The 13,423-nt window shown below is 36.5% G+C and overlaps 1 protein-coding gene across 4 annotated transcripts in view; it reads left to right on the forward strand.

Annotated features, from left to right (window-relative positions):
* Positions 1-13,423, forward strand: part of DMXL2 (Dmx like 2) — a 170,423-nt gene that overhangs the window by 134,137 nt on the left and 22,863 nt on the right. For all 4 annotated transcript variants that reach the window (XM_059701311.1, XM_059701322.1, XM_059701333.1 and 1 more), the window contains 6 exons: positions 162-1,237; positions 1,656-1,847; positions 3,470-3,546; positions 5,079-5,206; positions 8,229-8,477; positions 12,765-12,943. In XM_059701311.1, the coding sequence (XP_059557294.1) occupies positions 162-1,237; positions 1,656-1,847; positions 3,470-3,546; positions 5,079-5,206; positions 8,229-8,477; positions 12,765-12,943 (1,901 nt within the window). The remainder of the gene's footprint in view (positions 1-161; positions 1,238-1,655; positions 1,848-3,469; positions 3,547-5,078; positions 5,207-8,228; positions 8,478-12,764; positions 12,944-13,423) is intronic.

The following is a 13,423-nucleotide window of genomic DNA, read 5'->3' on the forward strand; positions in this document are numbered from 1 at the left end:
TAGTTTCAGCTGTGAAGTTTTATTGATTATGTGGATGTACCATAGTTTAACTTATCCTGGGTTAATATTTATTTTGAGGAAATGCTGATATATTTTATTATTTTTAACATAAATACAAATTAATGTAGTACCTTGTGATTGTATCTGCTTGATTTCTATAGTTATCATCAAATCTTGTAATCCAGTGGTGTTTAGTTTCTACAACTACCTTCGAACTCATCCTTTGCTAATTCGAAGAAACCTTGCCTCCCCTGAAGGAACTTTGGCAACTGTAGGTCTCAAAACTGAGAAAAACTTTGTTGATAAAATTAACCTCATAGAAAGAAAATTATTTTTTACCACTGCAAATGCTCATTTTAAAGTTGGATGTCCTGTTTTAGCCTTGGAGGTACTCTCCAAAATTCCCAAAGTTACCAAAATACCTGCTTTACCTACAAAAAAAGATCCACCTGATTTTATTTCTAAGAAAATGGTTGATATACCTTCAGAATCAAAAACTCTGAGTGATGGCAAAAGCAGTTCTGGCATTGATTGGTCAAATGTGACTTCATCACAATTTGATTGGAGTCAGCCAGTAGTAAAAATTGGTGAGGAACCTCTTACTCTAGATTGGGGTGAAGATCATGACAGCGCCTTAGAAGAAGAAGAAGATGCAGTTGGCTTAGTGATGAAAAGTACAGATGTCAGGGGAAAAGATAGACAGGAAGATCAGAAAGCGCCAGACCCTAATATGTTACTGACTCCTCAGGAAGAGGACACTGAAGGTGATACTGAAGTTGATGTGATTGCTGAACAACTAAAATTCAGAGCTTGTTTAAAGATTCTTATGACTGAACTGAGAACACTGGCTACAGGTTATGAAGTAGATGGAGGAAAACTCAGATTTCAACTCTATAACTGGCTTGAAAAGGAAATTGCTGCCTTGCATGAGATATGTAATCATGAAACAGTTATTAAAGAATATGCCAGTAGAATATATTCTAAAGTAGAAAGTGACCTCCTGGATCAGGAAGAAATGGTAGACAAACCAGATATTGATCCCTATGAGCGTCACCAAATAGAAAGACGAAGATTGCAGGCCAAACGAGAGCATGCTGAGAGACGAAAATTGTGGTTGCAGAAAAACCAAGATCTCCTGAGAGTGTTTCTTAGTTACTGTAGCCTCCATGGGGCCCAAGGTGGTGGTCTGGCCTCAGTAAGGATGGAACTCAAATTTTTGCTACAAGAATCACAGCAGGTATGAACTTCATTTTGTTTTCAATCTTGGTCATTTTAACAATTTCAGTAGTTCTTCCAGTTATAGCTATAAAGCTCCTTTTTTCTAGTTAATCTACTAGCTAATCTAGAGGAATATGTTCACTTCCTCTATAGGAGGCAGATATTTATTATCTACATGGTTGTTTTTAGACTAAAGTTTTGGGAATTAGGAGTAGGCTTAAAAGGAGACAACATCTATGTCATACTCACCTTTATCTTCTATATCTAACATAGTATCTGGTATATAATGTGTGCTCAATAAATTTTTGTAGATGGGGCAATAGGTACATGCTTATACTTCTTATATTCTAATATCAATCACCAGTATTTTTATCAGGTAGCTATAAATTGCTTTTTTCTCCTCTAACTACTTTGAAAAAATAATCTATTACCCACAGGAAACTACAGTGAAGCAGCTCCAGTCTCCACTACCATTACCTACCACCCTACCTCTGCTTTCAGCAAGTATTGCATCAACAAAAACAGTCATAGCTAATCCTGTATTGTACTTAAATAATCACATCCATGATATACTTTATACTATTGCTCAGATGAAAACTCCACCTCATCCCAGTATTGGAGATATGAAGGTAATGTAAATTTATGATGATTTGATATTGTACACACTGAGAAGGTAAATATGTTATACTTGTCTTACAATTTGAACTTAGAGGAAATATTTTAAACTGCTCTTATGTGCTACCTATTTACTCCTGATCAGTTCAAGAGACAATAGGGTGGCGAAGGCCTGTGGTAGGGGGCAGAGCCAGAGGGGTCAATGGGGGAAAAGGGAGACATACGTAATATTTTCAACAATAAAGACTAAAAAAAAAAAAAAAGACTATTTCTCCAGTGAATGTAATTTAAAATTAAGTCCTCTTACTTCTGGAGAAGGCGACTTCCTTTAAGACAGGCAAGTACTCTTTTGGTAATAAAATTAATTCCCTAGATAGTATTCTTGCCACTTAACATTCCTTTAGATCCTCCATTCCTCTTAAATGAACCAGTAAGTTAGAAATGTAGGACTTATTTGCCTTCATACCAACATATTGTGAAAATGCAAGTTCAAAGAGGTATTTTGAGAGAGCCAAGATTGATCAGAAATAGTCCAAGAGAAAGTATTCTTGTAACTATTTCCCTGATGATTTTGTTTGCTCTGCAGTATTTAGGGATAATCAGAGTTTTGGCAGAGTTATTACCCAAAATTAGACCCATCCCTTGTTTTTAAAAACTTAAAAAATGTATATAGATTTTAAGAAACCCTAGGGAACTTGGGAGGCTCTGGAGAGTTGTCAGACTTCCACTGTGCGAGTCTACATGTATCTGTGCTGTGATTTCTCCAGTTCCAGTGGCCAGTGCCACTTCAGGTCCCCAACATTTTTATTTTTAATTTCTTTTGTTTGAAAGGTGTGTTTGATCTCTGGTTGTACATTCTTCTGAAGGACCCAAGATTTTACTGGTCACATCAACCTATTAGAGACTTCTAATCCATAGCATAAATGAATCCATGTCACTATTCTAGCAGAGATTACTTAAATTATTTCTTAGGTTAATATGGACATATAGAAATGCATGAATGCATATAAATTCTAATTAAACATTTCCAATTTCTAGAAATTTAGATGAGGCTTTCTAAGATTATGAAACTATTTCTGAAGACCCTTCAAAATTTTAAGATTTTATGAGTCTGAAGATGTTATTTCAACATGGCATTTTAGAATGTGGTTTTTATATTATGTTGATAATTTTTAAACTTTCTAAATTAAAAATTCTAAGACTATTCACTACTCATAAGTACTTAGTACATTAGTTGCTTCTGGAAAATCAGCCCTTTCACAGAGTGATTGATATATTTTCTAAACATTTAATTCATTCTTATTGATAAGAACAAGTCTTTATTTTCATCAAGGGGAATTTCATAAGGCAAGCTTAAATAAAAGCTCTGAAAAGCCTGTACTTACTTTGATTCTGCTTTTTTTGTATATTTCATTTTAAACTAATTGTTAGCAAGCTGAATTAGCTTTGTAGTGGGCATGCGTATAAAGTTGGGTGAGTCTTATTATAGAAGTTTTAAAGTACAGTTAGTAGTCTCATATAGGAGGATCTAGTCTTATGATATTGCTAGTTTCCTGGGTATTTTCTGATTTTTTAAGATACTACTATTGTGTAGAAATGTTAGTACAAAATGTAATTGTGGCTGTTTTGGTTTTAGGTGCATACACTTCATTCATTAGCAGCATCACTTTCTGCATCAATTTACCAAGCATTATGTGACAGTCATAGCTACAGGTAAAAAAAAAAGAAATAAGTAAAAAAGTCGCTGAAAATAGTATTAATACAGCAAAAATATTAAACTGTTCCAGAATTATATTAAGGTTCTATTTTCTAGGGACTGAAAAATCCTCAAATATGACTGCCATGTTTACTCCCATAAATGAGAGAGAATGAAAAAAAAACACAAATATTTGTTTAGCTATCATTTAGTAACAACAGAGACATATAGAAAATGACAAATAGTAAATCGAAATTATCATCATCACTATCTTTTTGTTTCAAGAAGAGAAGTGTTTATTATCCAAAATAATTTATAAAATTAATTTTCTAATTTTTTTCTTTAGGAAATATTTCTTTTAACATTGGATTAACTTCTATTAATGTAGTTGGTTTTAACCAGAAAGAGGAAGTACTTTTGAAATATGAAAAGGTACATTCCTAACATTGAATTGTTAAAATCAATTTTATTTGCTAATTTACATATAATATGAAAGTCTTTGGAAGTGACATCCATTAGAAATTCTATAATGGTTTGAATTTTTTAAAATGTTAAGTTGCCTTCATCAGTGTGTACTTTGCATTTTAATGACTAGGGCTGTATAGGTAGTAAGAAATTGAATCACTTGGAAAGGTGACCCAAATATAAATGAATTCTATTAATAAATGAAAGCTTATACTTTACATAGGATTACATTAAATTCATGTTAAACATATGTCTAAATTTTTTTTTTCTTGTAAATTAAGCAGCCTTTTGTGGAAAGATTTGATTCGCATTAGGAATTACTCTCTCAAAATGGCCTGTTTGATTTTAGCCTTAGGCCTAAGTATTCCACTGACTTAAAAATGTAAATAAGAAAAAAAAACATTTATTTAGTTGAATGTGGTCATTTTAATGCTCAAAGACAATTTGCTTGTTATGAATCTCTGGTTAAAATGCCATCAAATGAAAATTCATATAAATTTTTTTAAATGTGCATTTTCTAGTCCTTAAGCTATGATTAACTCTCAAGGGTGTCAGCTTTACTTTTGCTTTTCTATTTTCTTCAACTCTACAAAGATGAGGGAAGTTAATATTTAGGCACATTTTGGCTTTAGAATTAGCTATTTCTAAAATAAGATTCTCCAGATTTTAGTACATATTTTAATTCAGGGTTAAGCTATCACAACTTTGCAGAGCTAAGAAATGCACCACAATAGTACCCTGAAACTTTCTAATATATCCTACTACCAACAGCAATCTCCTTACCTCAAACTTTTATAAAAAATAAAAATGAATAGTAGAGAAAATAAAGTATTAAGGGACATCTGGAAAAGATTAAATGTCATCTGCCCAATGTAGTAAAATTTAGTATTTTGTTAAAAAAAAAAATCAATAAACATTGGTAACTAATTTCAAGAGCTTTCTAAAATAAATTCTTACTAGAACAGTGAATGGAGTTTAAGAATTTTTTAATTATAATTATCTAAAATATATATGTATAAAGTGAAATTGCTTGTTACCTCTATTATGATGATAAATAACTGGACCCTTATGTTTACTTTGGCAGTCAAACGGAAGGAAATCAGTTTACAGGAATGGCATATCAAGGACTTCTGTTAAGTGATCGTCGAAGACTAAGGACAGAAAGCATTGAAGAGCATGCAACACCAAACTCTTCCCCTGCTCAGTGGCCTGGTGAGAACTTCAGTGTTTTCTTTCTTTTAAAAAAAAATCTATTTGGCAGTTGTTTTTAAAAAGCTACCAACTGGTTTCCTGAATGTTGTGCTTTTTTGTGGATTTGGTGGTTTTTTGTTTTTGATGATGTTTTTTGCCATGGAGTAAGTACTTAGTACTGTAATGTTGTCTGAAGACTCCAGAAGTTGAGGCTTCAAAAGCAGCACTGTTGACCAGCATAAAAAAGCAAGTTTAACATCTTTCGTAAGCGTGAGCACGTTATCTTCCATATCCTTGGAAATTCTGAATTAGAGGTATAGAGGGCAACAATCACAGAGGTGTTCTCACAGATATATTAGAGAGAATATAATTGTTCTCAAGTATACATTTATATTTTAGGACAGGAGTGATCATTTTATAGCACATATGCCATGCTATCTGCCAGTCCTTCTTTTTCTCCAGTTAGCTCTCATTCTCTACATTTCAAACCTTCCCCACTTTCTTTTTTTCCCCCCCCACTTTCTTAATAGCCTTTTCTGGTTTACCATTGTCATTTAATTTTTACTCTATTTGCTTTATAACTCTGAGTTTACATGTTAATGATCATTGTGAACAGTGGCAGGAGAAAGAGGTGACAAACTCAAAGTGTGTATTTCAAATTCATTTTTACATAAGTTTATAGAAACACTGTTGTCATTGTAGCTTTATATTGAAATAATTTCAGATTTTATAAAAAATTGCAGAAATAGTATAAAGGATTTCTCTCTAACCTTCATATAGAATTCCCTAAATGTTAACATTGTATTATACTGCTTTATCATTCATTCCTTCTCTTTTTCTCACTCACTCACTTTGTGTGTGTGTATACATTATATACTAGAGCACGAAATTCATGCACAGTGTGTGTGGTTGGGGGGGGGGGTCCCTAAGCCTGGCCGGCACCCTCTCCAATCTGGGACCCCTTGGGGGTTGTCGGACATCCCTCTCACAATCCGGGACTGCTGGCTCCTAACCACTCACCTGCCTGCCTGCCTGCCTGATTGTCCCTTACTGTTTCTGCCCACCAGCCTAACCGCTCCCCTGCCGGCCTGATTGATGCCTAACTGCTCCCAAGCCAGCCTTATCGCCCCCCAACCGCCCTCCCCTGCAGGCCTGGTCACACCCAACTGCCCTCCCCTGCTGGCCATCTTGTGATAACGTCGCATGAGGGCATGATGCCACCTAGGCTTTTATTATATAGGATATGTGTTTTTTTCTGAAATATTTGTAAGTTGCAAATATAATGCCCTTTTAAATCTAAATTTATCAGTCTTTCCTAAAAACAGACATTGTCTTGCATAACCCTAGTGTTACCGGTGAAACGACAAGACCTCAGTTCTTGTTTTCTTGAAGGAAAGATTTTAATCAAGAGACAAAGTGCAGCAAAGCAAGTAAGAATTTATTGGCTGAAGCAAAAACACATTTAGGACAGTGAAACAAGGAAGGGCATAGAAGAAGCAACAGGAGAGCCTAGGCTGGGCTTCTTTGGCTCACTGGGAAGTCAGAGAAAAGGGGGATTAGGAGACAGGTTCAGGGGGTTAGCCTGGGACGAGCTGCCACTGCCCATTGCTCCCCTAGTTGCAAGTCTCATGGGGACTTAGAAGGAAGAAGGGGAAAGGGAGAGTGCTCCCTGTGGGGAGAGTGTGCACTGGGTCCTTTATCCCAAGGGCATTTATCTCTCTTGCTGGTGGAAATCTTAGGGGAGGTCTCATGGGAGGGTCGTAATAGAATAATCATCAGCTTTTCCAGGTGTGCTCTTGCAGGGTCATGGTCTCCACTGGTGCCAGGGCAGGGGTCATTAGTTAATGTAGCTGGTTCTGAGGCAGCCATGGCTTTACTTGTGTGATTTTGTGCTTTTCTAGGCCTGGAGTTGAAATATGACTAGATGTTATCTTTAGGGAGGGAAAGGTCAAGGGCTTTAAGCCACATGACCAGTAATATGAAAGATGAGGGGTCCACACCTCATGGCCAGTGATATACTAGGGGAGCAGAGGTCACCCTGGGGGTGAGGTTCTTGTTTTCCCAGTTGTGCCCCTTGCTAGACACCCAGGGCTTTCTGCCCTGGTGAGTTTCTGTACCTGGCTCATCATCCTTGCTCTGCTCATGTCTGTCTAACTGCCTATAACATTTGCACAGTTATAATTCAGCATCTTAACATTGATGCAATACTGTAACCTATAGATTTTTTTCACATTTCACTTTTTGTCCCACTAAATGTCCATGTAACATTTTAGTTGTAATTTCTAATGAGCTTCCTTTAATATGGAGTAGTTCCTCGTTTTTTCTTTATATGGTGTAGGTCCTCATTTTTTCTTTGGTACTTTTGAAGAGAACTAGTCAATTACCTTTTTAGAATGCTCCTCAATTTTTTTTTTTGATATTTTCTTAATATTAGATTCACATTATGTAATTTTGGCAGGGATACCAAAAAAGAGATATTGTGCCTTTCTCAGTGTAAAATATCAAGGAGTACCCAATGCCAGTAGGTCCCATTACTGGGATTACTGCCCTTGATCTCTTGGTGAGGTGGCTTCTTTTAGATTTCTCCTTTGTTAAGTTACTTTTTTTCCCCTTTGCAGTGAATAATTATCTTTTGAAGAGACAGTTTGAGACTGTAAAATATACTTTTATCCACGAATTCTAGCCTTTTGTGATGATTTTTGGCTGAATCAGATATTGCTGTGGGGTTACAAGATGGTGATTTTATAATTCTGTCATTCCTTCTACTTGAAATTGTACTGAAATTGTTTGGTAAGGAAGAGCTTTCCCTTCTACCCTTTTAAGTTATTTATTTACTCATTTCTTATACCAGTATATAATATTGGAATCTTATTTTGTTTTATAGGTTATAAGCCATTCCTATCATTATTTTGTCACTCAAATTATGGAAATATGTACTTCATATAGTATAGTTACATAATTATAGTTAAATTGCAAATTTAGAATTTTTTCCTTCTTGAGCTTTATGCTGATATACTTTTTATGGTATTATATATCCTTACAGGTGTGAGCTCACTTATTAATCTCTTGAGTTCAGCACAAGATGAAGACCAGCCAAAACTGAACATTCTGTTATGTGAAGCTGTTGTTGCTGTTTACTTAAGTTTATTGATACACGCTCTTGCCACAAATTCCTCCAATGAATTGTTTCGACTTGCAGCCCACCCGTTAAATAATCGAATGTGGGCTGCTGTTTTTGGAGGGGGTGTAAGACTTATTGTGAAGCCTCGAAGACAATCAGAAAGTATTTCAGGTAAGATTAATGTATGTAAATGTAAATAATTACCATTGTTAAAGATTTTTAACACTTTAAGAATTTCTATTTTGAAAATTAGTGATTGTTGGAGTGTAATCACTGTTATTATGGTAGTAAATAACTAAACTCATGTTAGAATAAGAAATATACAATGAACAATTTTATATACCAGGACAAAAAAAGAAGTAGAGGAAAGGTAAAAGTAAGTTAGGAGACAATGTTAAGGAATGAAGCTATGGAAACAAGATAGTTTTTAATTAGAGAAAGGATATTTAGAATTTTAAATTTTTTTTCACCCTGGCCAGTGTTGTTAAGTGGTTAGAGCATCAACCCTCCCACTGAAGGGTCTTGGGTTTGATTCCTGGTTAAGGTCACATACTTGGGTTATGAGTTTCACTCATTTACCTGGTTTTTTATATTCTCTCTGTGTGTGTATGTGTGTGTTTTCCCTCATGGACTTGAATATGTTTTTATCTCACTTTTTAAAATGATAGGATATGGTGAGATGTAGACTAATGGCATAGGAAAGGTTTCCATCTTGGCGCTGAAACATAGAAATCATCTTGATTCATTTGTAGAAATGGTCATATTACAGATGAGCAATCAGTGGCAGTTTAAATGGCACAGGTTCTAGCTAGCCTGTGTCCTTAGTGCCCAAGGTAGATTTAAGAAAATAGGTTGCTGTGTAAGTCAAGATAAGAGAGGAGATCTCACCCACTCCTATTGCTTCTACTCCCATTGTATGTAGGTGACTCTTAATCTTTATCTTTTTTTTTTTTTTAATATATTTTATTGATTTTTTTTTACAAAGCGGAAGGGAGAGAGATAGAGAGTTAGAAACATCGATGAGAGAGAAACATCGATCAGCTGCCTCCTGCACATCTCCTACTGGGGATGTGCCCGCAACCCAGGTACATGCCCTCGACCGGAATCGAACCTGGGACCTTTCAGTCCACAGGCCGACGCTCTATCCACTGAGCCAAACCGGTTCCGGCTTAATCTTTATCTTTCTACCTAGTTGTAGTCCACCTTAAACTTAAAGTTTTCCCCCAAAATAATTTCTCTTCCTGAATTTTCTGTTATTTTTTATGGTAATTCATTCACACCAAGTTATCTACACTTTAAACCTCTGGCTATGCATTCATATTTACATTCACTTAACACTTACTATCTGCCAGGCAGTGTTCAAGATTCTGGAGGTATGGAGTGAACAAAACAGACATATTCTTTACCTTCATGAAGCTTACATCTAGTGGAGGTAAAATTAACAAATAAATAATATCTCAGGTCTGATAAGAACTCTGATAAAAATAAAGCAGAGTAAGTGGAGAGTGATGAGGGGGTGGTGATGAGGACAGTTTAGTTAGGGTAGTCAGAAGGCACATTTCTGATTAGGTAGCATTTGAGCTGTCTTTTGGAGAAGTTCCTCTAAGTATGTATTCATATTTAGGGACATCAGTGATCACACCATGCTGAGCATTCTAGGCAGATGGAGCAGTGAGGGCAAAGTTCATAAGATAGGACTAAATTTGGCCTTTTCTAGGAACTACAAAGAAAGCCAGAATGGTTGTCATGGGGTGAGGGTGGAGGAGTGTTTAGAGATGAAGTAAGGTCAGTAGCTGGGGGCAAGGTCATTTAGGGTTTCATGGATCATTGTATGGACTTTAGTTGTTTTTCTAAAGAAAGATAGGAAACTACTAGAGGTTTTTAGCATAGGAGTGACATAATCTATTTCGGTTTTCAAAAGATCCATTCTAGGTGCTGTGTGAATAGACTATGCGACAAGAATAAAAGTAGGGAGACTGGGTGGGAGGCTATTTTTAGGCCACTTAAAAGATAATAGTGGCCCTGACTGGTGTTGCTAAGTGGTGAGAGCATTTGGCCCTTGCACTCTATTCCCAGTCAAGGGCACATACCTGGGTTGCAGGTTTGATCTCTGGCCCCAGTCAAGGCATGTGCAGGAGGCAAACAATTGACAGTCCCCCACTTCCACCCTTCCTCCTTCCTTATCTCACTTCCTTCCTCTCTTTAAAAATCAATGGAAAAAATATCCTTGGGTGAGGATTAAAAAAGCACACCAAAAAACAGGTAATAATGAGTTACCATCAAGAATGAATGGGCCCTAACCAGTTTGGCTCAGTGGATAGAGCGTTGGCCTGCGGACTGAAAGGTCCCAGGTTCGATTCCGGTCAAGGGCATGTACCTTGGTTGCGGGCACATCCCCAGTGGGGGGTGTGCAGGAGGTAGCTGGTCAATGTTTCTCTCTCATCCATGTTTCTAACTCTCTATCCCTCTCCCTTCCTCTCTGTAAAAAATCAATAAAATATATCTTTTAAAAAAAGAATGAATGGATGGATTTTATTATTTCACAATATATGTAAATCAGACAGACTATCATGCTGTACACCTTAAACTTACACAGAGATGCATGTCAATTATTTCTCAGTAAAACTGAAAAAGACTGGCAATACAAGTGTTGGCAAGGATGTTTAGCAACTGGAACTTCAATATGTTATTTGTGGGAATGTAAATATGCAACCACTTTAGAAAACAGTCTGAGAGTTTTTATAAATTTATCATGTGACTCACCCTATGTCCCAACAATTCCCCTGTTAATTCTTTACATAGAAGAAATGAAACCATAATTCACACAAAGTCTTATAAATAAATCTTTATGCAGCTTTATTCATAATAGCTCCAAACTGGAATTAAGCCAAATGTCAGTCATCTAGTGAGTGGGTTCAAAAAAAAAAAAAAAGATGGGTAAACTATGGTATACACATATCATGGATTGTTACTCAGCATAGAAAGGAATGAAGTGCGAATATGAATATATGCTATAACCAGCATGAACCTCAAAAACATGCTAAGTGGAAGAGCCGGACACAGACATCACACATTATATGATTCCTTTTATATGAAATATCCAGAATAGGTAATCCATAGAGACAGAAGCAGGTTAGTGGTTGCCATGGGCTAGAGAGAGAGGGAGGAATGGAGAGTGATTGCTTAGTGGGTTTGGGGTTTTCATTTGGGGTGATGAGAATACTTTGGAATGAGATAGAGGTGGTGGATGCATAACAATGTGAAAGTACTAAATGCCACTGAATTGTACATATTTAAATGGTTACTTTTATGTAAATTCAACCTCATGTAGAAAAAAGTTAAAGGGGGGTTAGCATAGGTCATATTCTGGATATAATGTGGAGTTACTGCTGATAGTTGATGAATTGTGTGCGGTGTGGGAGAAGGAGGAGTTGACATAGAATTGTCATTTTCTTTGATGGGGAGATTTCGGAGTGGAGTGGGTTGATTTCTACTTTCTGGTTCTCCTATATCCAATGACTTCCTGAATCCTTTTGATATTTCATTTATGTATTCCTTGTATCTAATACTTGTTCTCAGTGTTTACCACCTGCAGTATTAATTCAGGCCCTTCTTATGTCATCTTGGTACATATTCCTTTCTAATTGATCAAAGAAACCACATCTCATCGTATGACTAGCTCGAGACGTTTTTTGTGAGAATGCCCATAGGATAAGCTTCCAGGCTCTTATCCACAAGCTAGTCCTGGCCTGACTCTAGACCAGTGGTTCTCAACCTTCTGGCCCTTTAAATACAGTTCCTCATGTTGTGACCCAACCATAAAATTATTTTCGTTGCTACTTCAAAACTGTAATGTTGCTACTGTTATGAATCGTAATGTCAATATCTGATATGCAGGATGGTCTTAAGCGACACCTGTGAAAGGGTTGTTCAACCGCTAAAGGGGTCGCGACCCACAGGTTGAGAACCACTGCTCTAGACTGTTGCCCTCCCTGATGCTTGTCTGGCAAAAGTAGTTTACTCAAACCTGTCATTTGTTTCTTTTGTCTCTTCCTCTTTTCCCACTGAACCTCCGCCCTTTTAAGGCATGCTTTACATCCTACACATTCAGTGACTCTTTCTTGGTCAGCATAGCCAGAAATGACCACTCAAGCACTTTCCTTATGACTATTGAATATACCATTTATTTAGTACATTGTACCTAGAATTATTTTAGCCCTTATTCTATACTGCAAAAAGACTGTTCCATGGCAAGATATTCTTTATGCTCTGTCCTCATCTCTGCCATGATGGCTGTAACACTGATGGAGTAACTAGAAGACTTTAGAAGCACTAAACTCTTTAGATGCAAGTAGGTAATTTGAACTAAAACATGACAAAAGTGGTATGAAAAGTAAGGTTCATTTACTGGGTTAATAATGGAAAATAAATGCTTTTTCCCCCCTCTTTTTTATTCAGCACCTTCTCTTCCTTCTGAAGACATAGATAAACACCGGAGGAGATTTAACATGCGAATGCTGGTCCCTGGAAGGCCTGTAAAAGATGCTACTCCACCACCAGTGCCTGCAGAAAGACCATCATACAAAGAAAAATTTGTTCCTCCTGAACTTAGTATGTGGGATTATTTTGTTGCGAAGGTAAGGGACGTGAGGAATGCAGGTTTGGAGAGTGTCTGTTTTATGAACTCTTGCCAATGCATCACCTAGGACTGAGGGGCAGCTTCTGGACTGAACCACCAAGCTTAAACCAGTGATGGCGAACCTTTTGAGCGCGGCGTGTCAGCATTTTGAAAAACCCTAACTTAACTCTGGTGCTGTGTCACATATAGAAATATTTTGATATTTGTAACCATAGTAAAAGAATGATTTATATTTTTGATATTTATTTTATATATTTAAATGCCATTTAACAAAGAAAAATCAACCACAAAAATGAGTTCACGTGTCACCTCTGACACGCGTGTCAGGTTCGCCATCACTGTCTTAGACATTTAATCTCTCACATCCAGAAATTGGGTATTCATTCAGTGAGCATCAGATACATGAGAATGATTAGATACCTGATATGGATGAGACAGACTGTATGGGACTTAGGTATAAACCAGAAGTCAGTTTATT

The sequence above is a fragment of the Myotis daubentonii genome, chromosome 1 (genome assembly GCF_963259705.1).
Source record: "Myotis daubentonii chromosome 1, mMyoDau2.1, whole genome shotgun sequence".
In the NCBI taxonomy this organism is placed as follows: Eukaryota; Metazoa; Chordata; class Mammalia; order Chiroptera; family Vespertilionidae; genus Myotis; species Myotis daubentonii.